At 40.3% G+C, this 27,250-nt stretch overlaps 1 protein-coding gene across 3 annotated transcripts; it reads left to right on the top strand.

Annotated features, from left to right (window-relative positions):
* The first annotated feature begins 986 nt into the window (after positions 1-986).
* On the top strand, positions 987-6,432 carry LOC114284703 (DEAD-box ATP-dependent RNA helicase 45). Of its 3 annotated transcripts, none has more exons than XM_082911667.1 (3): positions 987-1,362; positions 1,475-5,295; positions 6,130-6,432. In XM_082911667.1, the coding sequence occupies exon 2, from the start codon at positions 1,663-1,665 to the stop codon at positions 5,230-5,232; it is 3,570 nt and encodes a 1,189-aa protein (XP_082767793.1). In that variant the 5' UTR covers positions 987-1,362; positions 1,475-1,662; the 3' UTR covers positions 5,233-5,295; positions 6,130-6,432. The 3 variants fall into 3 exon arrangements, with proteins under 3 accessions (XP_082767793.1, XP_082767795.1, XP_082767794.1); XM_082911669.1 differs by having other exon boundaries at positions 1,196-1,362; positions 1,606-5,295; XM_082911668.1 differs by having other exon boundaries at positions 1,249-1,372.
* Positions 6,433-27,250: the final 20,818 nt, after the last annotated feature.

Genomic DNA, 27,250 nt, shown 5'->3' with positions numbered 1-27,250 from the left:
AAATTATATTTACATTGCAAGTTCTGACACTCTTTTAAATTGCACTTTTCAAATTATTATTATTATTATTATTATTATTATTATTATTATTATTTTTTTTTTATCTCATACACTTATCATAATTTTAAATACTTTAAACTTTATACCAATCAGCTTGCTTGGTTCCATTTTTCTAAAAATAGTTTTTAAAAAATTCTACTTTCTTATTTTTTGTATTTTTTTATTTTTACTGAATTTTTTTAATATTTTATGCAAATTTTTTACCTTTTAGACACACCTAACATAAATACACTTAAAAAGTAAAAAAATTGTAAAAAAAATCTTTTAAAAATTCACTAAATACCAAAAATACAAAAAAATATAAGAATTCAGTATATTTTTTGTATTTTTATGTATTTCTTAATTTTTAAAAATATTTTTTCACAATTTTTTTACTTTTTAGATACATCTAAGTAAGGTGCATTTTAAAAAGTACAAAAAATGTTTAAAATTTTAAAAAATTCACTAAAAACAAAAAAAAATACGAAAACCAAAAAATTCAGTTTTCAAAAAACTTAATCCAGAAAACTCAAACCAAACACACTGAATAACTTCTAAAGTCTAATTCCATCTCTACATTTGGTTGCTACAATCCCTATCTCCAATTATCATGACGGTCACCTCTCATTGTGAACTTTTTCTCTAGCAAATTTTCTCCCCTAATCTCCTCTCCGTGCTGAACTCCTAATACTCTTACAACATCACAAACAAGATCTAAGATTTTCATAAATAGAACCAATTTTAAAATTTTTAGATCTAGAAAAAAGAACAAAAAATTTAGATTACCAGAGCTAAACCACTAACTTAATATTTAGATTCAGGCAATCGAAATTGAACCAATGACATCTATTTAGTTTCTTAATGTCAAATTGATTGTGTTATTTGAAATATCAACAAACAAATGAAAATGGGAAAGTCAAGGAATTGATTAGAAGTGTTGAAAACGCAGGGTGTAGAAGGGAAAGACTAAGTATAGAGGAGAGGGTTGGAGGTGATATTTGTCGTAACGAGGGATGAAATTGTAACTTGTTAAAAAAGTATAAGATTTAAATGTAAAATTTTAAAATTTAGAGTTCAATTTATTATAGGAGAAATTTAGAATCCAATGTATTATAAGAGTCATATCTCATATCTCTTGTTATTCAATAATTTTCCAAAAAAAGAAAGAAAAAGAGCTGATTTATTTATTTTAAAATTTTTAAATAGAATAGGATGGAGAGGAACGAAACGAAGAAAGAAACAAGGAAGAGCGTTGCAGAGAAGCGATATTAGGGTTTCTGAACTGTTGCCTTCCTTTCTCTTCCAATTCACCATAATCATCAGGTATATCAAGGTTTGGATGTTATGTTTGTCTCATCATATATCTAGATTTGTAGTTTACGAATTCACTGACTTTTTTGTTTGTTCGTTGTTAACATTGAATAATTTGTATCAGATCTATCTCTTGCACTGTTTGAGAATTTCTCAAACTATACTAGGGTAATCGAAGTATTGATTCATTCAAGCTTGGATTGCACGCTGTGAAAGTTGTTGCAGAGCCAACTAGGGTTTGGTTTGCCATTGCAGGAATTATATATATAGTAATAGAGGTTATTGTTGATTGAGGTTCAGTTTATAGTAGTAATGGTAGTGATGGAAGAGTCGAAACGCAAATCATCTAGGAGGGAAGATTCAGAAAGCAGGGAGGATTCAAAGAGTAGGAGTCATCGGAGGGATAGGGAGGAACGTGATCATGAGCGGGAGAGGAATGGAGAGAGGCACAGAGATAAGGACAGAGACCGCCACCGTGGTTCTTCCGATAAGAAGAAAGACAGGGAGAGTAAGCGATCCGAGAGGGAGAAAAGCATTGATGATGACAAGTATCGGGAGCGGGAAAAACACAAGGATAGGCATAGAGACAGGATCAAGGAAAAGGACAAGGACAGGGAGAAGACGAGGAGCCAGGATGATGAAAGAGCCAAAGATAGAGATAGGGTAAAAGACAAGGAGAGGGACAAGGAGAAGGAAGATAAAGTAGAGGCAGAAAGAGAAAGGGAAAGAGAAAGGGAAAGGGAAAGAGAAAGAGAAAGGGAAAGGGAAAGAGAAAGAGAGAGAGAAGAGAGGGAGAGGGAGAGGGAGAGGGAGAGGGAGAAAAGAGAGAGGGATAGGGCAAAGGAGAGGGAGAGAGAGAGAGAAAGGGAGAGGGAGAGGGAGAGGGAGAAGAGAGAGCGTGAGAGGGAGGAGAGGGATAGGGAGAGGATTCGGGAATCGGAGAAGCGTCAAGATGATAGTAGTGATGATGGTAATGTAAGAGATCATGATAGAAAGAGGCGGAGGAGGGAGGATGACAACAGGGAAAGGGAGTCCGAACGGAGCAGCAGGTCCAAGAGGCATAGGGAGGACATTGAAGATAGTAGCCCCAAGAAAAGGAGTGGTGAAGGCTCATCCGAGAAGAGAGAGGCGAGAACTCGAGAAGAGGATATAGAGGAAGAGCAAAGGAAATTGGATGAGGAGATGGAGAAGCGGAGGAGGAGAGTTCAGGAATGGCAAGAGTTGAGGAGGAGGAAGGAGGAATCAGAGAGAGAAAAGCTTGGAGTAATGTCTAGTGCTGATGAACCTATGGCTGGAAAGGCCTGGACTTTAGAAGGAGAATCTGATGATGAAGAAGCAGCTGCCGAGGAGAAACCAGAAATGGATTCGAACATGAATGGAGATGCCAATCCTATGGATGAGGATAGTGATGCCATGGTACTTGACTCTGAGAGTGGAACTGCAGCACCTGCTTCACAAAATGAGGGTGATGGTGATATGGTGGATGAAGAAATTGATCCATTAGATGCTTTCATGAATTCTATGGTATTGCCGGAAGTTAAGAAGCTGAACAATGATGTTGTACTTTCTGCCTCTGACGAGAAGAATTCAGAATTGAAGAAAGGTAAGAATGATAATCAAAGTAATGGAGAACAGCCCAAAAAAGGTTTGAATAAGTCAATAGGAAGAATCATTCCTGGCGAAGATTCTGATTCAGATTATGGGGACACTGGGAACGATGACGATCCTATTGAAGATGAAGATGATGATGAATTCATGAAAAGGGTGAAAAAGACCAAAGTTGAGAAACTATCAATAGTTGATCATTCAAAGATCGAATATCTCCCATTCAGGAAAAATTTTCATATTGAAGTGAAGGAAATCTCAAGGATGACTTCTGACGAGGTTGCTACGTACAGGAAGCAATTGGAATTGAAGATACATGGAAAGGATGTGCCCAAACCAATTAAGACCTGGCAGCAGACGGGATTATCAACCAAAATTCTTGAGATGATAAAGAAGCTTAACTTTGAAAAGCCTATGCCAATCCAAGCTCAAGCGCTGCCCGTAATTATGAGTGGTCGAGACTGTATAGGTGTTGCAAAGACAGGATCTGGTAAAACACTAGCATTTGTGCTGCCAATGTTAAGGCATATAAAGGATCAGCCACCTCTGATGTCTGGAGATGGGCCTATTGGGTTGATAATGGCACCTACTAGAGAGCTTGTTCAGCAGATCCACAGTGATATCAAGAAGTTTTCAAAGGTAATGGGCGTCAGCTGTGTGCCTGTATATGGAGGTTCTGGTGTTGCTCAACAAATTAGTGAATTGAAGCGTGGGGCTGAGATTGTGGTCTGCACTCCAGGTAGAATGATTGATATACTTTGTACCAGCAGTGGCAAAATTACAAATCTACGTAGAGTTACTTATCTGGTCATGGATGAAGCTGATCGGATGTTTGATATGGGTTTTGAACCCCAGATCACTCGAATTGTTCAAAACACTCGACCAGACCGTCAAACTGTACTCTTCTCTGCTACTTTTCCCCGTCAGGTTGAAATATTGGCACGTAAAGTGTTAAACAAACCTGTGGAAATACAGGTTGGTGGTAGGAGTGTTGTGAATAAAGACATTTCCCAGTTGGTTGAGGTGAGATTAGAAAATGAAAGGTTCTTGAGACTGTTAGAACTGCTTGGTGAATGGTACGAGAAGGGGAAAATTTTGATTTTTGTACACTCACAGGAGAAATGTGATGCTTTATTCAGGGATTTGCTCAAGCATGGTTATCCTTGCCTCTCCCTTCATGGTGCTAAGGATCAGACCGATCGTGAGTCCACCATTGCTGATTTCAAAAGTAATGTATGCAATTTGTTGATTGCAACAAGTGTTGCTGCCAGGGGTTTAGATGTAAAGGAGCTTGAACTGGTAATCAATTTTGATGTTCCGAACCACTATGAAGACTATGTTCACCGTGTTGGTCGGACAGGACGAGCTGGCCGAAAAGGCTGCGCTATCACATTTATTTCTGAGGAAGATGCAAGATATGCACCGGATCTTGTGAAAGCATTGGAACTTTCTGAGCAAGTTGTGCCGGATGACCTGAAAGCTCTTGCTGATGGTTTCATGGCAAAGGTGAATCAGGGACTTGAGCAAGCCCATGGGACTGGTTATGGTGGAAGTGGTTTTAAATTTAATGAAGAGGAGGATGAGGTGAGAAGAGCAGCAAAGAAAGCACAGGCAAAAGAGTACGGCTTTGAGGAAGACAAGTCAGATTCAGAAGATGAAGATGACGGGGTCAGAAAGGCAGGCGGTGACTTATCTCAGCAAGCAGTCCTTGCTCAAGCAGCTGCCCTTGCTGCTGCATCTAAAGTGAGTGTGGGTATGTCGGTACCTGCCTCAGCTGGTCAACTGTTTCCAAATGGTGGATTACCTGTTTCTCTGCCAGGTGTTCTTGGTTTAACAATACCTGGCCCGGCAGCAGTTGTGACTGGGACTGCAATTACCGCAGGTGATGGGGCCGCTAGGGCAGCAGCATTGGCAGCTGCCATGAACTTGCAACATAACTTGGCCAAGATTCAGGCCGATGCCATGCCTGAACATTACGAGGCAGAGTTGGAGATAAATGATTTTCCTCAAAATGCTCGTTGGAAAGTGACGCACAAGGAAACTTTGGGTCCGATTTCTGAATGGACTGGAGCTGCCATTACGACTAGGGGTCAGTTTTTTCCTTCTGGTAAGGTTCCAGGACCAGGGGAACGGAAGCTGTACTTGTTCATAGAGGGCCCTACTGAACAGTCCGTGAAAAGGGCAAAAGCAGAACTGAAACGTGTGTTGGAGGACATCACGACCCAAGCATCATCTCTTCCAGGTACAGCCCAGCCAGGCAGGTACTCGGTTTTGTAAGAATCAGGCTTGATTCTCTGGATGCTGGAGTATTGTTTATTTCCTGCTCTGATTATACTCAAGGTTAGTTGCTTTAAGTTTAATTATGGTTAATAATTTGCTTTTGGCATTTAGTTTCATCTGTCGGTTTTTTTTTTTTTTTTTGTGGGACTTGTATGGAATACCTTTTTTTTATGATTAAAAGCCAAAGTTCTTGGTCAGTTTTCAAAATTGGGAATATGAATTGCTATTAGTTATCCACTCACGAGCTGTGTGCTATGAAATCTACAAACGAAACAGTTTAGATTTTTTTTTTTTTTGGGAAGAAAATTGAAGCAGTTTTGTATGGCATGACGGCTCCTATGTAATTGTTCATGTGCTGGCATTTTCAGAAATTAAAAAAAAAAAAGGATAATAAGCTTCACCAACTTTAGTTGTAGGCTTTATATAATAAATACAGATAATTATGAAATGTTTTGGAAGTATTGGTCATGCATCCATAGCTTAGTACTTTCCATAAAAATCAACTGGACTGCTCTGTTTCCATGTGCTTACCTGCTTGCCCTTTTTAGCATGAGAGAGAACTTGCAAGATTATGGGCAAGGGTGCCTATTTTTGGTTCATATCATATCTAAATCTTTATAATTCTTTATTAGTCATCGCCTCTTTTGCTAAATAAAATATCCTTGTCCTTGCTTCAAGGGAGGATTCAAGCCTATGCTTGAGTCTGCTATGTTCTCTATGCTTGTTTTCTTTGCTATAACAGATTATTATCACAATAGTAAATTTTTTCCCCTTTGAGCTTCCTTTTGCTGTAGTCCATTTTAAGCATGCAATTCTGACTTGTCTTTTGTTGCATTTTCATTCATTTTGGTTTTCACTGTTGGATCTGGTGTGAATAATCTTTTCTGTTTGTAGGTTGGGGAAAGGGAGAAGCATTGAGAGAGAAATTCTATTGGCATATCTTTTTGGCAAATCTTGTTCAGGAACTATGGATATGATTATATAGTATTCTGATATTCCGACCAGATTGTTACAGATTTATAATGTTGATGCCATTGGATGTTCGTTGCGGAGCTTGTTCTAAGTTTTGTAATTATGAACCTCCTAGTCAACCAAAAAGGAAAAAGAATTATAATGTTTGTATTGATACATTGATTAGGCACTGATGCCTCTACTTTAAAAAGTTTAGTAAGATAGTATTGCCTTTCTTTCTTCTTATTTTTTATCTGATTTAAATCTAAAAACCCTCAGATTTATTTTGAAGACTGGAAGATTAATGAAGCTTTCATTCTGAAAGAATTCAAGACAATCACTGATTTAGGTGGTGGACTTGAAGCTTTCGGAATCCTTATATGATCGTCTATAAATGCAGATATAGTTTAGGGATATAGTTTCTACTCAAGGTACTGCTGCGCTAATATGAATCCCATCTCTGTCTCCTTCCATACCATGGAAGCCCTTTTTTTCTTGTTATCCTTTGTCAGAAGCCCAGCTTTTTGCAATGCCCACCAACAGCAGAATGAGATTTTCCAGCGACAACATGACTATCAACCTAATCTTCATACATCATATGCAACATCAGCATCACTATGAATTGATGCAAGTGATGATTTTGGAAAAGACATCAATGCCACCACTCGATATGCTTGCCAAAAGGGTCAAGACTACTGCGAGAGGTCAGAGACTGCTTAAGCTCCAGGAATGTGAATATAATCATGTACAAATATTCTGCTTGGAGCAAGTCATCTCTCTCTCTCTCTCTCTCTCATATTAGTGTTTGAATGATAGTTTATCTATATGATTCCTATATTTTGGCATTACATTTTTCCGGAACATGTATTTTTTTTACATTTTCGTGCAGAGTGCTTGAAGATGCCTGCAAAACTGATGCCAATGGCCGAGCTATTTTTGGTGGTGGCATTGACAATCCTGACCTTGCAGCGGAAATGGGTATTGCCTCATCTACTTCATGATTCATCTCCTTGTTTATTGTCATTGCTGTTGCCCCAACTATCGTTCCTTTATATAATACTTATATATGTATATATCTGTTGGAGTGTTTATTTGGTCGAGTGTTCTTGAACATGAACCTCAACAAGCAATGAATTCACCTGTTTTCCCCCTGCTGGTGAACTGTCGACTTTAAGTTAGGTTCTTTCTGTAATGAATAATGTTGATGTGAACATGATGCTAGGATGACAATTTCTTTGCCATGCCTTTATTTTGTTCTGGTATTAGTAATTTAAATACTAAATATATCAACTTTCAACTAATTGAACCATCAATAGATATGAATTATGATGTATCAAGAATGACCTAGGTATACGACATATGGTTATCTAACTATATGTTGTTACACTTGCACACAATTCCGTCGCTAAGCACGAATGTAGATATAAGGGAGTGCATTGCTTAATAAATGAATATGCTTCGGTGGTGCTTGTTAAAAGAATGGGTTAATTTATTATAGGGTGTTTGATACATTCTTAGCATCAGGAAAACACTTGCAAAAAAAAAAAGAGGAAAAAACGAAAATTTGAAAATCCGAACAAAAAATCTGGGTAAAGTAGAGCACTCTAAACCAGAGAAGTTACCACCAATGGTAAATGTCACCACCACATATTTTTCATAGAAGTTGAGATATAAAAGTTCTGCAAAGATAGACTTTTCCTTGGCTTCTTATTAGTTACATTTATAAGAAGTTTTGGTTATTAACATGTAATGGATAGTGATGCAGATGGAACTTTAAGGATTATATATTTTATTTTTATTATTATAAAACTTGTATGTGATTAGCTATAGCACCGACATTTTAAAACTAGTGCCGTATCCGTGTCGGATATACAGACATTTCGGAGACACTTGGACACTTTGGGAATACATATAGAACGCACCACATGGCGTGTCCTTTTATTTAATGAATTTATTTTTAGGAGACACACCTAGAACACTTCGGGGACACACTAGGGACATGTCAAGTTGTCTTTTTTCTCATTTTATTTAGTGCTTTTGATGAATGTTAAATGTTTATTATTTTTTTCTTACATTTAAATACTTAATAGATCATTCATAAAAAAAGATATAAACTATAAGTGTTCATTTAAATGTGCTTTAAGAAAAAATAATAAAATAGAATTAGAGTTAGTTTTTGTGAATGTTGATTGCTTGTGGATGTAATATTAATCTAAAAAGCAAATAAAAATATATGAAAAAATATTTTATTGTTGTGTCTCTGTCATGTATGTGTCTCAATTTTTTTGAAATCGCCGTGTCCCGTGTTTGCATCCGTGTCCGCATCTGCATCTGTATCCGTATCCGTATGTCGTGCTTCTTAGTTGATTATGAATATTTCGATTTAATGTTGAGTTGTCTAGAATTAGTATTTGTTTGGTATTTATACTATTCTACTGTAATTAGTATTACTTGATCTACAAGACTGATCATTAGTTTCCTAATATATATTTTCCCTTTTTAGTATTCCCTAATTGGATTTATATTATTATGAATAAAGTTGTAATCTTTAGGGCTCTTCAATTTTGTCCTGGAATTCTTTTGAGAGTTCTTTACCGTTTTCTTATAATTTTAGCAATCATAGGATTTAACAAATTTGTTGAAGAGTTGTGTTTGTATTGCTTTAGATTCTGCGCTTTACATTTTTTGTTACGTAGAGCCTTGGTCGATTCCTTATGGTACTTGAAGCTTGTGGCGGTTACATGGGATGTACAACTAGAGGCATAATTCCAACACTTCAAGCTTTGTCGATTGAAACAAAAAAAATCGCTTGGAGGTTTGCTTTGATGTGGTGACAGAGCAGCTCGTTGCCTTGCCATTGCTGTTGGTCAATCTCAGAATTGTTTGTTGAATCGACGATATGTTAATAGAAATCATGCTAGTGATTTTTCCAGTCGCTTTTTGTTACCAAAAATGTTTGGGGATTGGTTTGAGGGGCTGATAGAGCAACTCGTCGCTTTGGCCATTGCTATTTGTCAATTTAAGAATGGTTCACTGAATTGACGATATGTTAATAGGAATCACTATTTTGTCGACTTCAGACTCGTTAGGAATCACTATTTGCCAACTTCAGAATCGTTCGTTTAATCGATGATATGTTAATAGGAATCATGGTAGTAGATTTCTTCAATAGTTTCACTCAAGTTCCTCTATTTATATGGGTAGAGGGAACCCTCTGATATTTATTTGACTGAACGCTCTTACACTTGATCCATTTTTAGTTGTATTTGGTATCCAATACAGTTTATATTTATGTATAATTATGTAGGGAGCTACTATATGGTGCACCCTTAAGAAAGGGAGTATTGTATGTATCCTTTATTAACCACAACGTTCGTAACAAATATCATAATTTTTCTCTTAACATTTGTCACTGCAAACATTCAAATAACACTTGCATCAATTTTAGTTAAAGATTTAAGAAGTCATTAAAAAAAGTCAAAGAAAGTCAGAATTTTTCTCTTTTCTACATTTTATATATATAAACAGTAAAAAATAATCTCTCTCACATTTTTATATATAAAAAATTATAAAGTCATTTTTAAATATTTTTTTACACTCACTTTATATTTTAATAAAAAAATCACTAAAAAATTCACTTCTCAAATAGCATAGTCTCCAAAATTGAAAGTTTGTCTTGGTTTTTGAGGTTGCGTTTATGTTGTGGAAAAGTAATTTTGTGTTAAAATATTTGATATGAATCAGTTGATATTGTGTGTATTAAATTTTATAATTATAAATAAATATTTCTAATAAATATTATATTTGTAACAATCAGATATCCAAAAATATAGCGGTATTGATATATATTAAGGGTGAGCAGCGGATATATTGATTTGTCCAAACCGATTGAACTAAATCAATCCGCTGCATTTTAGACGGATGCGTGATGACGAGTGAATGATTGCGAATTGATTTTTTCTAATGCGCCTAGTTTTTGACGGATGACGGATTTGAGGTTCATTTAGCCGCAATAGAATCGTCAAATTGCGAGCATTCTTAGTAATTTGTAAGGCTTTGTGTTTTCAATTTGTGTAGACTGTTTGTGTTTTCAATTGAAAAAGAGTTTAGATATTCTGTTGAAAAAGAGTTTTTAACTTGAATATATTTTTTAAATTAAAAAAAATAAATGTATTATTTATCTATATTTTTTGATTTTTAAATCTAATTTTAATAATAATAAATAAAAAAGATGATTGTGGGAGCCGAATAAATAGAAGAGTCGGAAGGTACGTACTCCAGAAATTAGATATTATTCGGCTCCATATTGCGTGATTAGGATACCGAATACGTTAGGAAGGCCGAATAGCCGAAGATCGGTAGCTCCGAATAAATAAAAGGGGAATGGGATAAAAGTAGGCTCAGGCCCCGAGGCTCAAAAAGCAAGTATAAATATAAGAATCACAGATTTAGAAAGGTATGTAAGAATTACTTCACTTAACTTAGTAAATAAGTTATCTTGAGTGTCTGAACTGATTTGTCCGTCAGAGTGCTAATTCCGGCACCCCCGACCGGAGTGTTTGTATCTTTTAAGGTAACTAGCTGAGGATCACTAGCGTCTCCCAGAATCTGAAGAGTATTTCCAAACTACTTCTCTACAATTGGCACCGTCTGTGGAAATACTCAAATACATCTATGGCAGGCGTGACTGAAGATCCTTCGATAGCCACTGACGAGACCACACAGAGAGATGACCTCACTCTAGCAAACTCGCTTGGACCAAAAACCATCGCAGCAAGACTTGTCTTAGATCTCTGCTCATCTTCAAACCCGACGCAAAAGACAATACAAGCGACCACGACACAAGCTAGGCAAACCAAATAGAGGTTGGACAACATCATCGTTGAGAACGAACACCTTTGTCGCGATCTGGCCTCGGAAATAGCAAAATCCAAACAAACAGTGCGCCAGGCTTCTGAGCGACCCCCGAGGGCAGATGATCGACGATCTCGAGCCCGACAGCAAGAAACTGACGGCCGCTATGCCTCAACAGATCATCTTGAGGAGTTGGCAAAGGACGAACGTCTCCAACAACGCGTCCAGAGGAGTGCGATCAAAGCACCTGCCCTTCCGAAGGATGCATTTCCGCTTGACACCGTTCATATGATATACAGCCTGCCAGCAGCCCTGGCCGTACATGCGATCCAATCACATCCAGGCCCCCAACAGTAACTCACGCCAGCAAAGCGGCCCCGAGAAACGCCAAGTATCACCTTTGACGACTCCGATTTGATCGTCTTAACACTTCCTTACATCGATCCATTGGTTGTTGAGCTACGCGTAAACCGGTTCACCGTCGAACGCATTCTTATCGACCAGGGTAGTACTTCAGAGGTTATGTATTATAAAACCTTCATCAAACTTGGATTCAACGCGTCAGACCTGAGTCCTGCTCCTTATCCACTATTCGGCTTCAATGCCAATCCAGAGTACCCATTGGGAAAGATCAGCTTACCCGTCCGAGCAGGTTCCAGAACGGTGGATGTGGAATTCTTGGTCGTCAGGCTGCCATCGCCATACAATCTCATCATGGGACGATTGTGGTTGCATACCTTGCAGGCCGTCCCAAGCACCTATCATCAACTGCTACGTTTCCCAACAGAACACGGCATTGAGCAAATCCGCGGCTCCCAGAAATCAGCACAAACATGTTGGGTTTGTTTGGTTTGGATTTCTGAAAAAAATTTGGGAAATTTTCTCTACAAATAAATTTTTAAAAGTAATCAAACCAAACAAATTTTTCCAAAAAAATTTCTCAAAAACTTGTAAACCAAACAAGTTTTCTAAACAAATCTCTCTCTCACACACATCAAATCAATCACTTTTTCCAAAACTCTCTCTCAAAATAATTTTCCAAAACATCTTTTGAAAAAAACTAAACCAAACAACTTTTCGTACTTTTTATCTCTAAAACACATCTCTCAAACACAAACCAAACATACCCGTTATCTCTTTGCCGCCAAAACACCAAAGGAACTGCAAGTAAACTCCATTGAGGTGCCGAATTGGGAGATCCTTGATGACGTTGGGCGGCATCCAAATGAGAAGGCCACGGAAGGTTTAGACCGAGTTGACATCGATGGAAGCCCAGAAAAGTTCCTCATGATCGGCGCTTCTCTGAATCAGGTCGACAGGCAGCAGCTGATCTCTTTCTTGCTCAACAACTTGGACGTCTTTGCGTGGACTCCATACGAAATGCCGAGAATAGACCCGTCAGTTTCACAGCACTATCTGAACGTCGATCCCAAATGTAAGTTGATCATTCAGAAAGGTCGGTGGTCAGCCGTGGAGCACACTGCTGCCGTTGTTGAGGAGGTAGACAGACTGCTTGACGTCGGGGCAATTAGAGAAGTCACTTACCCTACGTGGCTCTCCAATACAGTGGTGGTAAAGAAGAAAAATGGGACTTGGCGAGTGTGCATTGATTTCACAGATCTGAACAAAGCTTGCCCCAAAGACTGTTTTCCTCTAACCAGAATCGACCAGCTTGTCGATGCGACGGCACGCCATCAACGCATGAGCTTCCTCGATGCTTACAGAGACTACCATCAAATCGCCATGCATGCAGATGACCAGGACAAAATTGCATTCCTCACCCCAAGAGGAACCTACTGCTATAAAGTTATGCCTTTTGGGCTGAAGAATGCAGGGGCAACCTACCAAAGACTGGTCATCGCCATGTTCAAAGAGCAACTCGGCCACACTATGGAAGTATACATCGACGATATGGTGGTCAAGTCCAAAGAAGAACATAATCATATTGCCGATCTAGAAAAGACATTTAGCATCTTACGCAAATACAGAATGAAACTGAACGTTTCCAAGTGTGCGTTCGGAATCGGCTCTGGCAAATTCTTGGGTTACATCGTCAATCACCGAGGAAAGCCAACCCGAGGCAAGTCACAGCAATCTTGGAACTCGGCTCCCCCCGTTCAGTAAAAGAAGTCCAAAAGTTGATGGGGATGGCCGCTGCACTCAACAGGTTCATCAGCCGGTCTACAGATCGCTGCCGACAATTCTTTTAGACACTACGGCAGGGTAAGGCTTTTGAATGGTCCGTCGAATGCGAAACAGCTTTCAACGGACTCAAGACCTACCTCCGTTCAGTACCTCTCTTGACAACACCCGCCTCTGGTGACTCGCTCATTCTATATCTGGCAGTTTCCGATAGGGCTGTCAGCGTCGTACTGCTAAAAGAGGAGGAGGGAGAGCAACGGCCAGTGTATTATGTGAGCAAGGCAATGGTTGACGCCGAAACATGCTACCTTCCGCTGGAAAAACTCATCTTAGCCCTAGTCACGGCGGCAAGAAAACTGATGCATTACTTCCAAGGACATAGCATTGGGGTGCTAACAGATTATCCCCTCCGATCAATACTACGGAGTGCAGAAGCATCAGGACGTTTTTCAAAATGGGCTCTTGAACTCGACTAATACGACATTCAGTTTTTACCTAAAACCTCAATCAAGGGGCAAGTGTTGGCCGACTTTGTTGCCGAATTCACCGGCGAGCTTGCCAACCTCAAAGCTGATGAAGTTCGACCAAAGGCTGAAGTTCGACCAAAGCCAAACTGGAGAATTTATGTCAGGGATATTTGACAATTATACTGTGATGGATTGTCTAACCAAAGGGGCAGCGGCGCTGGAGTTGTAATCATATCTCCAGACGGTGCAGTAATTGAGCAGGCCATCAAGCTTGGCTTCGAAGTATCACATAATGAAGCTAAATACGAAGCCCTTCTAGCCGGTTTGCGGAATGCGCACCTTCTCGGCGCTCGACGTCTGCTTGTGTTTTGTGATTCAAAATTGGTAATCAGTCAGCTAAAGGGGGAGTACGCGGCAAGAAACGACCGTATGACGGCCTACATGAAAACGACCAATTCCTTGCTGGCAAAATTTGACCATCACGAACTGAACTAATTAACACGCGACCAGAACACGCACGCGGATGCGTTGGCGTGCCTAGCCTCTGCCATCAATTCTGAGATCAAACGGACCATCGAAGTAGGTTTCATCCTGGAGCCGAGTATTGGCCCTTCGAAGGAAATCCATGTCAACGTTATAGAATCCGCACCAAGCTGGATGGACCCCATTGCTGCATTCCTCTCTTCTGAACAACTCCCAGAGGACAAAAAAAAAGCATGCAAGCTGCGAAATAAAGCCCTGCGATACTATCTGGATCCACAAGGAGGGCTTTATAAAAAGTCCCTCTCTGGTCTATATTTGGAATGCGTACACCCCGACAAAGTGGAGGAGCTTCTGACAGAGATACACGAGGGCAGTTGTGGTGCCCATTCTAGCGGACGCTCCCTGGCCCATCGAGCTATAACACAGGAGTATTATTGGCCGACAATGAGAGCTGATGTGGAGAGTTATGTAAAAAAATGCGAACAGTGCCAAAAGTTCTCCCCATTAACCCATCTGCCTGCCGAAGGGTTGAACTCTATCACCAGCCCATAGCCGTTTGCTCAGTGGGGACTTGATATCGTAGGACCATTGCCGAGGGTCCCAAGGAACAAGCGATTCTTAATCGTCGCGACAGATTACTTCACAAAATGGGTTGAAGCGGAGGCTTTAACACATATACGAGATGCCGACATTAAACGCTTTGTATGGAGAAACATCATAACACGATTCGGCATTCCAAGAGTTCTCATCTCAGACAATGGCACCCAATTTGATTGTAGCGTATATCGAGAGTTATGTAGCAAATATGGCATTCGACCTTACTTCTCTACACCGGCCTACCCCCAAAGCAATGGTCAAGCCGAAACCTTTAACAAATCCATCTTGGACGGCATAAAAAAGAGGCTGGAAAAAGCTAAAGGCAAATGGGTTGAAGAATTGCCGAGTGTATTGTGGGCTCATCATACTGTGCCGGGGAGATCCACTAGAGAAACGCCGTTTGCTCTATGCTTTGAAACCCAAGCAATCTTACCCCTGGAAATCGGCCTCCCAACTCTGAAATCACAAGTTTTTGATACGGGCCGAAACGACATAATGCTTGCCCTGGATCTGATTCTAATTGAAGAACGAAGAGACCGCGCCTTGGCATCCATGGCACGATATCAGCAGCAGCTCGCCAAGTCGTACAATTAGCGAGTTTAGTTGCGCCGATACACGCCAGGAGAGTTGGTCCTAAAGAAAGTACTTCCAGCCGATCGGAGACCGGCTGATGGAAAATTGGGTCCAAACTGGGACGACCCCTATCAGATAGAATCCATCGCAGGAACAGGGGCATACCGGCTCTCAGACATGTCAGGAAGAAGCCTGCCACGACCTTGGAATTCAACACATTTATGTAAATTTTATCATTGACCCGACTTGTGGGCTTGATATTTGTACATATTCCACCGTTGCAATACAAAGCTTCTCGTTTTCTCAAGCTCGCTCCCAAGCCTTTAAGGGCCGATTAAGCCTTCTAAGGCCAAAATAAAGTCTCCGGATTCGGAGGCCCCTTTTGGTGCATGACACCTTAGGACCGATTAAGTCTCCGGATTCGGAGCGCCCTTCGTGGATATCACGATTGGCCAAATTAAATTCTCTGGATTCGGAGTCCCTTTTGGTGCATGACACCTTAGGGCCGATTAAGTCTCCGGATTCAGAGCGCCCTTCGTGGATATCACGATTGGCCAAAATAAAGTCTCCAGATTCGGAGCCCCCTTTTGGTGCATGACACCTTAGGGTTGATTAAGACTTCGGATTCGGAGCGCCCTTCGTGGATATCACGATTGGCCAAAATAAAGTCTCCGGATTTGGAGCCCCTTTTGGTGCATGACACCTTAGGGCCGATTAAGTCTCTGGATTCGGAGCGCCCTTTGTGGATATCACGATTGGCCAAAATAAAGTCTTCGGATTTGGAGCCCCCTTTTGGTGCATGACACCTTAGGGCCGATTAAGACTCTGGATTCGGAGCGCCCTTTGTGAATATCACGATTGGCCAAAATTAAAGACTCCGGATTCGGAGCCCCCTTTTGGTGTATGACACCTTAGAGCCGATTAAGACTCCGGATTCGGAGCGCCCTTCGTAGATATCACGATTGGCCAAATAAAGTCTTTGGATTCAGAGCGCCTATCGTGGATATCACGATTGGCCAAAATAAAGTCTCCGGATTCGGAGCCCCCTTTTGGTGCATGACACCTTAGGGCCGATTAAGACTCCAGATTCGGAGTGCCCTTCGTGGATATCACGATTGGCCAAAATTAAAGTCTCCGGATTCGGAGCCTCCTTTTGGTGCATGACACCTTAGGGCCGATTAAGACTCCGGATTCGGAGCGTCCTTCGTGGATATCACGATTGGCCAAAATAAAGTCTTCGGATTCGGAGCCTCTTTGGTGCATGACACCTTAGGGTCGATTAAGTCTCCAGATTCGGAGCGCCCTTCGTGGATATCACGATTGGCCAAAATTAAAGTCTCCAGATTCAGAGCCCCCTTTTGGTGCATGACACCTTAGGGCCGATTAAGCCTCCGGATTCGGAGCGCCCTTCGTGGATATCACGATCAGCCAAATTAAAGTCTTCAGATTCGGACCCCCTTTTTGGTGCATGACACCTTAGGGCGGATTAAGTCTCCGGATTCGGAGCCCCTTTTGGCGAATGACATCTTAGGGCCGATTAAGCCTCTTAAGGTCGATTAAGACTCCGAATTCGGAGCCTTGGTGAGATGCATTCGGACCACTCCACTGGCCGAATAAATATTCACTGAGAATTGTTCTTAATTCGAGCCGGTCAATACATGTTTAAACATTTGCACCACGCAACACAAAACTTGCCAGTAAGTTGAAATAATACGTTTAATTAAGCACATAACATTTCGAGATCATATACGAACGTCGAAAATAAAAGAAATTCTATTTGTTTGGCGCGAAGTCTGTTCTCGCGTTCCAAAGTCTATTTATTCGGCACTCTCATTGTCGCTCTTTTCAATTTCGAAATCGGAATAGGGTAAGTAGTGACGATGATACAGGGGCGAAGCCGAATCAATGCCCACGGCTTCGAGAGCTTTCTCGGTTTGAAGGGCCTTGATCTAGCCGTGCTTGAATCCACGATTTTCACATCGGCAGACCTCCTAGGTAAGGTCTTGTTTGGCCTTCTCTATCTCGACCTTCAGGCCGTCCTGAAACCCCTTTTCATAACCTGAGGTCCGTTGGGTCACTCTCTCCTCAACGACCAATTTAGATTGACCGATTGCCATCGACGCGCTTGTTTGAACATTCTTCAGCTCCCGAAGCTCACGCTCAGCCTTTTCCGCGCGAATATCCAGACTGCGATTCCTTTCGTCATTTTTCTCACTCTCACGTCGCGCTTCCCGCAGACGCATGCCGACTTCGTAAGCAGTATATAGTCCTTTCACGGCCCCATGTATGCCGTCTCGAAATACTTCGAAATCTTGACGTCCGACCATCGATTGTTGGACTTTCGACGGGAAGATCTGTCGAGCGAACTCGACTGCCACACCTGGGTCTTTAATGATAGAATCCACCTCCGTCATTGGTCTATTCCTCACAAAAACCACAAACTCAACGGTCGTGGCATCGTATCGGGCTCGATTCTCGGTCGCGGGCGCGGAGAATTTCCCCGCTGTTGCCTGTCCTTTTGGGGCGATCTGTTTCGACGACTACGGGGCTGCTGTGTTTCCCGATCCTTGGACGTCCTTCTTCTCGTATGCATAGGCTCGCTACTGCCACTCATTGCGGCGTCTAATTCAGCTAATTTTCGTCCCTTCCAAGTTGCCTGAATGGAAATAAGTAGGGCCTCTAGCGTGCACCCGCCCTATTTATCCTTCAATGTATGCAGCTCTCCCGAGGCAACATTCGTAATCCCGAACGTCAAAAGACGGATGAGGTCGGCCATGTTTTCAAGCGCAAGCGCCGATTAGTCTGTGCCTCAGCCAGCCCACGAGTTAGGCCCATTCGGCTTCCCAAGTTCGCGCCCTGGCTAAGGCAAAGGCAACTTTACTAATCTGGTCGGCCATGTTTTCAAGCGCAAGCGCTGATCAATCTATGCCTCAGCCAGCCCACGAGTTAGGCCCATTCGGCTTTGCAAGCTCGCGTCCTGGCTAAGGGCAGATTTACTAATCTGGTCGACCATGTTTTCAAGCGCAAGCGCCGATCAGTCTGTGCCTCAGCCAGCCCACGAGTTAGGCCCATTCGGCTTTGCAAGCTCGCGCCCTGGCCAAGGCAAGGCCAGATTTACTAATCTGGTAATTAGTCTGTGCCTTAGTCAGCCCACGAGTTAGGCCCATTCGGCTTTCTAAGCTCGCGCCCTGGCCAAGGCAATGGCAGATTTACTAATCTGGTCGGCCATCATGATTTAGGCCCATTCGGCTTCGCAAGCTCGCGCCCTGGCTAAGGCAAGGGCAGATTTACTAATCTGATTGGCCATGATTTCAAGCGCAAGCGCCAATCAGTCTATGCCTTAGCCAGCCCACGAGTTAGGCCCATTCGGCTTCGCAAGCTCGCGCCCTGGCTAATGCAAGGGTAGATTTACTAATCTGGTCGGCCAAATACCTAAGCTAAGCAGCCGATCTAACCATAACCGAAAGCAATATCATTCATCAACAACATTTTCCTTAGCAAGTTAAGCACAACTCATGAAATTTTATATACGCAAATTACTAAACAAAAAGTTACAAACTCACATGAAAATGTCTAGCAAAAAACTATGACTGTAGCAACACATGAAAAATACCAAATTAAAAACTGTAAAAATACATTCGACATCCTAAAAACTATGTCAGTCGCCCAGATCAGTCATCAGAATCAGACTCCAATGGCTCAGCATCCACTTGCTCATATGGTATTGGCATAATCAATGAAACTTTAGCAGCAGCAAGGGCTTTGTGCCAGCCATGTTTGAATCCCCGATTTTCAAACTTGGGGACTTGGTCTAAATACTCGGCGAGTCCAGCATTTTTCCCGGCCTTGAATACTTTGGAAGCCTCCGAGTCGGCTATTTCCTTCGCCGCCTTCATTTCAGCCAACTCAGCCTCCAATTTGGAGACCGCCTTCTGGGCCAATTTGAGCGCATCTTCGCTTGCGTCCGCCACCTTCTCGGCATCCGATCTCAATTGATCCGCGCTACGAGCCCTCTCCACCTCGGCCTCGGCCCTTGAGGCTTCCTTGTTCGCCCTCAAAGCTTCGACCTCGGCCCTTCTCCTCTGGCCCTCAACTTTCTTTCGTAAACAACCAATCTGTTCGACGGTGTCGCGATGGCGACGGCCCATATCAGCTATCCTTCCGACGGTCTGCAAAACAAGAATTTAAAACCATAACTTCAACAGTATTTGGATTAAGTGAAGCAAAGTCCAAATATGTACCAAAAGCGCCGATTGGGCGGCTAATACTATCGCATTCAGATCTGGTTCCACCCGAAAAGCCTCTCTATCAGACGGCAACGACACGGACGTAGCCAAGTTGAATGCGACTTCTGGATCTTTAAGCACCGAAGCATCAGAAGAAACCGGTATGTTTTTTATCATCGGCTGAATGACAAAAAAAATGATCACATTCGATCCCTCTAATCGAGGACGTTTGCTGCCTTGTTCTTCTGAGCTGGCCTCAAATTTGGCAGGGCGTTTCTCTGCCTCTTCCTCAACTTCTTGGCCGTCTTGCATGATCAAAGTTGATTCGGCATTCCGATTTTTTGCCGTCTCCACCTCAATAACGCGCAAGGACTCTGATTCGCTAACAGACAGGGAGAGTTGAGATTCGGTGGTGGGTGGTACTTTAGACGGAAGGACCTCTGCTCTTCGCCGCGCGGCCAACCTTTTTGCATTCGCCTTTCTGGCAAGTTTTGTCAGGCTTAACCCGACCATGTCTTCGGGGCCTACGGCGGGAAGATCCTCTAAGCCGTGAAAAATGCCGTCAAGTGAAACATTCCCTCGGCCCGAAGCGGATGGAGGATCGGCCGAACTCAATACCTCGTCAGACTCGTTTTCGTACTGATCTGATTCGGTAACATTAGCTACATCTCGCTCCGAATCAGACCCTTCAAAACCAACCTGCCTCAAGTTTTTGAAGCCGGACAAAATAAGAGCGATAAGAGAATCTTCACCCTCTGGAACCGGGATATTTTCCGCCGCCGAGAAGGTCGTATATGTCGGCTCGTAACGAAGTAGAACGTGGGCCGCCCTCCTTTGTTTCTGAAGACTTCGACGGCCGAAATACTTGAGCGCGACTTTGATATCCGAAAGAACGGCGTCGTCAGTCGAAGACAAGACTTTCTTCAAATCGTTCCTTGCACAAGCCAAGCCATAACATTTCAAAGAAGAGGCTTTACAACAAAAATAAACAAATAATAAAAGCGAGAAGGCAATCGGCCACCTGGCTCGCCCCTCTTTCTAGGAATAGGGTTGACGTGATCCTCCCCTTCGCCAAATTCCCAGTTACGCTGGACAACGACCATAACATCATCAACTCGTTTCCTAGAACTGGAAAGCATAGTAATTAGCTGATGGTCGATATCTTTGGCCCTAAGGAAGAAACGCCCGTGCCGACCAGAAGACTTAGCCAAGGCATAGCAATGCCGGATGGCTGGAATGCCAAGGTTAATTCTAAGGCGACGGTTGAGCGCTATAACCCCCTTTATAATTCTAAAGAAATTCACATTGAATTAGGAAGGGATTAAACCCCAATGGCGAAGCACAACCCTAAAAAATGGGTGAAGGGGAAAACGGACTCCACCCTCTGCGATTGACAAAAGAGGAAAGACAATCGAGGTTTTGTCCTCCCTCTCCATATCAAGAGTGCCGTCTGCCACAAACGATAGACGGACATCATCAGGAATGGAGAAATGACATTTAAAGCCAGCAATTCGATCTGACGAGAGGAGGTCTTTTAAATGTTTCGCCATACCCTACAGTTTATAAGAATATGCCAAGGAAGGAATAAACCAGAAAGAGTCTTCGAAGCAAGGAAGGAGAGAACTTACAAAGGACGAAGAGGATATCGGAGAAGAGAGTTGCAGGGACGATTCAAAAGGTAATCCAGCGACGAGCGTCATAAAATACATACTCAAAAAGACGTCAAAATTTTAAATCGCAATAAATAGACACGTACAAGAGGGCGGGAAGTCGACACGACAACCGAAAGGGGTGCGCTTAGATATCCACATGAGGATGAGGCCAACCACCAAATTTTGGCTCTGGTTTTTCGAAATTCGGAACCAAGCATTCCAGCCAACTGTCGTTGGTAAAGTTCTTAGGGGGTAATTATGGGAGTCGAATAAATAGAAGAGTCGGAAGGTTCGTATCCCAGAAATCAGATATTATTCGGCTCCATATTGCGTGACTAGGATGCCGAATACGTTAGGAAGGCCGAATAGCCGGAGATCGGTAGCTCCGAATAAATAAAAGGGGAATGAGATAAAAGTAGGCTCAGGCCCCGAGGCCCAAAAAGCAAGTATAAATCTAAGAACCACAGATTTAGAAAGGTATGTAAGAATCACTTCATTTAACTTAACTTAGTAAACAAGCTATCCTGAGTGTCTGAACTAACTTGTCCGTCGGAGTGCTAATTCTGGCACCCCCGACCGGAGTGTTTGTATCTTTTAAGGTGACTAGCTGAGGATCACTATCGGCTCCCAGGATCTAAAGACTATTTCCAAACCACTTCTCCATAATGATATATGCTGGTTGGTTTTTGTTTTCAAAAACAGATACAGATATAACAATACAGAGGTATATAATCTCTACTACTGCTTTGTTCATAGTTTTGGTGGTTTGAATTGTTTTTATATTTTAAGAACCACATATATTGTAATACTTTATTTGGATGAGACATGCTGTGATTGTAATGTGTAGATGAGGCATACAGTGATTGTAATATTCTAAAGTTTTAAACTTTTTTTTTGGATGAGGCATGCAGTGATTGTAATTTTTTTTAAGTCATTGACTGTAATATTTTTTGTTTTTTGTTTTTAGGAAGTGCACAAGTTGAATTATGTTGAAAATTTATAAAATTTTAAAATGCCAAATCGATTCGTATCCATTCATCAATCCGTTCAATTTACATCTGTCAAATTAATAAACGAATACGATTTAATTTTCTCCGACCTATCAATTTAATGAATAGATGACAAATTAAAAATTTCGCAAGGGCAACCTAATATATATCGTACTACTAGTAAAAATCGTACAGCGTTTACAGTAATGGATTGGAGAACAAAATTCCAATTAAAGCAGCATGATTGACGGGTAACTATAACAATAAAATATTTGTCCACCCAATATATAATAAAATAATTTGACTACTTTATATTTTCGTAAAAAGAATCTCTTATTAAATTTTATGAAAGAATAATATTAGCGATTTTAAAAGTTCTATTAAAATTTTTATCAAATATTTTATATGAATATGGAATACATATGAGACTTATATAGTGTGGGTTCTACATCCATATGAGACATTTGATATAAATTTTGATAAAATTTTTAAATTTTTTAATATTTTTGTTTATAAAATCTTATAATGTTTATAAGCAATTTAAATTTTGAAATCCGCATTAGATGAAGATCAATGTTGAGCTAATTGTTAGAGAAATCATCAAACTATTTTCTCCCACTCCCAATCACCTTAGAACCTACAAGCTTTCTTTCAGAGATTAATTTGCATTAGATGGAGATCAATGTTGAGCTAATTGCTAGAGAAATCATCAAACTATTTTCTCCCACTCCCAATCACCTTAGAACTTACAAGCTTTTTTTCAGGCGTTCGGATCTTCTAGAGTTTTTTTTCCTAAGGTGATCTCTAGAGTAGTTCAATGTGGTGCGACACCTGTCCTACTTGAGTAACCAAGGGTTGAGATCAATTCCTCTTAAAAATGGCATCGTTTTGGTGATGGAATTCAAAAAAAAAAAATATTCCTTCAGTTTCAGAACACAACTGTAAGTGAGAGAGAGAGGAGGAGGAGAAGGAGGAGAGAGAGAGAGGAGGAGTTGAGCAAGAAACCCAAGAGTTCGTTGCCAAAAGCAGTACAAAATGAAAGCCCAAATCTTGATTTTGGTTGAAAAGTAATTAAAAAAACAAATTGATGACCCAAATTTTCTGTGGGTTTGATTTCAATTTTTCAAATCTGGGTTTGATGTCAAACAAATTGATGACTCAATTTAATTTTGTTTGAAACATAAAATGAAAAGCAATTAATCTTGCCCCTTTCCACCTCTCTCTTTTCTTCATCTTCCTTCTTCTTTCCTTCTCATGCTGCCGATCGGCTGCCGCTCCTCTTCTCTCCTCCAACTTAGCTAGCAATCCAAAACCTCGAAAGTATTACAAAAACATAAACACAAAGGCCAACATAACTCACAACTTTTGAACTGTATATCAAGATTTACAACAGGAAAAACATAGAACCCAAAGAACATTTCAACCAATCGAAACAATAAACAACCCAACTATAGATTCAAGAAAGAACAAAATAAATAAATAAATAGAATAGGTTTATTCCAAGGAAAATGAATGTGTATTCCAAGATCAGACTTGCTAACCCACCAAATCAAGATCTATGGATTTATTAGATCTTCATTTTCTCCCTAAAAACTAAAACCCATTGAAGAAACCAGTCGAAACAACACCTCCAAAATCTAAGAAACCAAACAGATCAAGAACACCAATACCTATGAGTCCTTCTCAGATGAAGAACATGAAGAAGAAAAAAAAGAAGATGAGAGAGAAGAGTTGAAGGAGGAGAGAAGGGGGTGACAGTGGGTGGTGTGGGTTGGGGCGATGGTAAGAAGAGGAGGAGAAAATGTGGCTAGAGATGGGTGGTGGGCAATCTGGAAATTTGCAATAGATATATATATATATATATATTTTTTTTTGGTCCCGCCCATCAAAATGACGTCGTTTTGGTGGGTGATTGATCTCAGCCATCAGCTCCGTTAGTGGGACAGATGTCGTGCTATAAAGAACTACTCTAGAGATCACTTCAGGAAAAAAAACTTTAGAGGATCTGAACGCTTTTTTCAGAGATCAATTTGCTCCATAACAATGCATACCACTTGTTTTCTTCTTCGCCAACACTAGTCATGGTACTTAGGCCTTGTTTGGCATTTGAGTATTTTAGCCTAAAACTCAAAAAGTTATTAAAGAAATCAAAAAGTCTATAACTTATATAAAAAAGTCAAAGATTTCATTTTTTCTCTATTTTTTGCACATTTTTTTGTTAAAAAAATTAAAAAATCATTCTAAGTATACTATTTTTTTAACTTCATATTTTAGCTAAAAAATTAAAAAATTATTAAAATAGTCTATTTAGTTGTGATAATAGTTGTGATAATAGTTGTGGTGATAGTAGTGAAAAGAATGTTGATTATGAAGAGATGGCCAGCGTTAAAGGAATTTTTGTGTAAAATCCTCACTCACTTTTATCCATTTGTCGGAAGATTGAGAGACAAGCTCTTAGTTGATTGCAACGATGAAGATGTTGATTATTTGAAAGCTTGAGTCACCAACGGTTGTCTCTTAGACATTCTTGAATAACCCAATGTTGAAGAGATGGGCCAATTGTTTGCAAGCAAGCCCACATATGCTTATAATGACCCTTTGTTAATTGTTCAAGTTAACACCTTCCTGTGTGGCGGAATGGCTGTATGCATGTCTACCTCCCACAAGATCGTTGATGGAGTTGCATATTCCACATTTATCAAGGGTTATGAAAAATCTAAAAACTCCAAGATATTAATTTGTGATTATGTTTCAATTTTAAATAATGAATGACAATTCCAATTAAACAATCAAAGACAAACTAACACAGTGATTTAACGTTAAAAAATTACAATTGGAGTGTCTCCAATTGTGATAAAAAAATTATGGGTCAAAGCCACAAAACAATCCACTAGAAGACAAAAATGAATTACACAAGTGTGCCCTCAATTAACTAGTGAATCCACGTTCGAATTAAACCGACTTCTATGTGCCTCTTCCACCATCATTTTCACCTCGGAATTGTCTTGCCCAATATTGAATCCACAACGGCGATGTTGAATCTATAACGATGAGCCACTCTGAAATTCACCAAAGTTTAAAGCCCAAGTTCCCGAAATCTACCGAAAAATAACTCTTTCTTTTGTGAGTAAACAAAAATAAACAAACCCTTGATGATATTAACATGAAGTCCACAGATCCATTGATCACTTTTAAATCATCAAGGAAATACTCAAAAAGCACCCTCTAATATAAAACACTTTGTGTCTTATTCCTTTCTGAAAATTTGGATGGCCTAAACCCTAGAAACAGCAAATTGCGCACTTTATCGTAAACTGAATCGCAAAGACCGCTCGAGCGTACATGCTCGAGCAGTTACGCTTGAGTGGTGTGAGCAAAAGCAGTGCAAAACATATAGCTTGACCGTTGTACGACCACTTCATCGCTTGAGTGAACTCATTAAAACGCGTGCCTATCGCTCGAGCTAAGACTCTACTGCTTAAGCGCGTATAAGATGCTCTCAAAAGTTTGGACGCTTTGCAAAAGTACTAGATGGTCATTTTCTTTGCTCTAGCGCACAAATGACCGCTCGAGAGGTCAAATAATTTCGACTGCATTTTTTTTTGCTTCGACCCTCATATATTGTCAGCGAAGTGGCAAATATGAAAGGATCAGGATCACAAACTCCTCTGCATAAGCACAATTCGGGTTGGATTCACATCTAAACACTCATAGCATCACTGTAATAAAAAAGAGAATAAAATTATAACCGAAAGGAATTTTGTTAAATGGGATTGCCAATAACAAAAACTTAACAGTATGGTCCTGTATCGCTCTTAGATCCATTGTCACAGTTAATTCCAAAATTTAACGTTGTCTCATTTCAATTCCCAGTGGCATCGAAAGTGTTCCCGCAAGTAATCTAGAACGTTGTAATAAGGAGGTTTGTGGTTGACGCCTCGAAAGTAGTTATCCTCAAGGCCAAAGTAGCCAGCACGAGCGTGCAACAAGCTACGTGCGTCGAGGCTATCATAATGCTTGTTTGGAAATGCACATTGGTTGCATCCAAATCATATGCCCTTGGACTTTGGACGTCTGCAGTTCCATATCCAAGGGCATATGGGGGGCTGTTGGTGGTTCATTTTCATACCAAAAACAAATTCTTACTAAGACCTTAATTCAATAGAATAGTGGTTTTGTTCGGGTATCGATCCACAAGGACTAAAAGGCTAAGTTATTTAAATATTAGAAAATCAATTCTTAATTAATTCTCAGGGTTATGCAAATAGTCTTTGTGCTTTACACGATGTGTCAATTTGGTCTATGTAGTTTCAATTTCCTCGATTTTGCCCTTTAATTTAACGGAAGGTCAAATAATGTGTCAATTTGGTCCCTGTAATTTCAATTTTCTCAATTTTGACAGGGACTAAATTGACACATTGTGAAAAATACAGGGACCAAATTGACAAATTGTTTGACTTCCCGTTAAATTAACTTAACAACCGTTATTTATTGGACTAAAATGACAGAATCCATTACATTAAGGGTGCTTACGTATATGTCCTAATAAGTGGACTTATTATCTAATAGGTCCTATGAAAAAAATTTGTCATAAAAAAAGTCACTAATTGTAAGTTTTAGTGACAATTTATAAAAATCATGACAAAAAAAAGTCGCTAATTGTCAATTTTTAGCGACATATATAAAAATTATCACAAAAAAAATATTTTTAACGACAGTTTTACCAAGACTTATTTTCAATAGGACTTGATGAGAATTAAGTCCAACTATTAGGACCTATTGATAGTTTATTCTTAAATTAAGGGCCAAAATTAAGCAAGTTAAAATTACATGTACCAAATTGACATGTACCAAATTGACATGTCGTGTAAAGTACAGAGACTATTTGCATAATTTTTCCTAATTTGAATCAGAAGAATGTTTTGATTTTAATATAAAATTAACTAAAAACAATTATTAAAAAAAAAGAAAGATTGAGGTGGAATTGAAGTAGAAAATAGTTTCGAATTTCGAATCCACCTCTAATCTCATAACAAGTAATTAAAATATTAAATTCCAATAAATCAAAGATTTGGATAATA

The sequence above is a fragment of the Camellia sinensis genome, unplaced genomic scaffold (assembly GCF_055761805.1).
Source record: "Camellia sinensis isolate YWXY unplaced genomic scaffold, ASM5576180v1 Unanchor12, whole genome shotgun sequence".
NCBI classification, from domain to species: domain Eukaryota; kingdom Viridiplantae; phylum Streptophyta; class Magnoliopsida; order Ericales; family Theaceae; genus Camellia; species Camellia sinensis.
The sequence above is the reverse complement of the archived record's forward strand: the minus strand, read 5'-3'. Positions and strand labels throughout refer to the sequence as shown.

Excerpts from the sequence above, each read along its gene's own strand:
- LOC114284703 (XM_082911667.1), top strand. The coding sequence starts at position 1,663 with ATGGTAGTGATGGAAGAGTCGAAACGCAAATCATCTAGGAGGGAAGAT.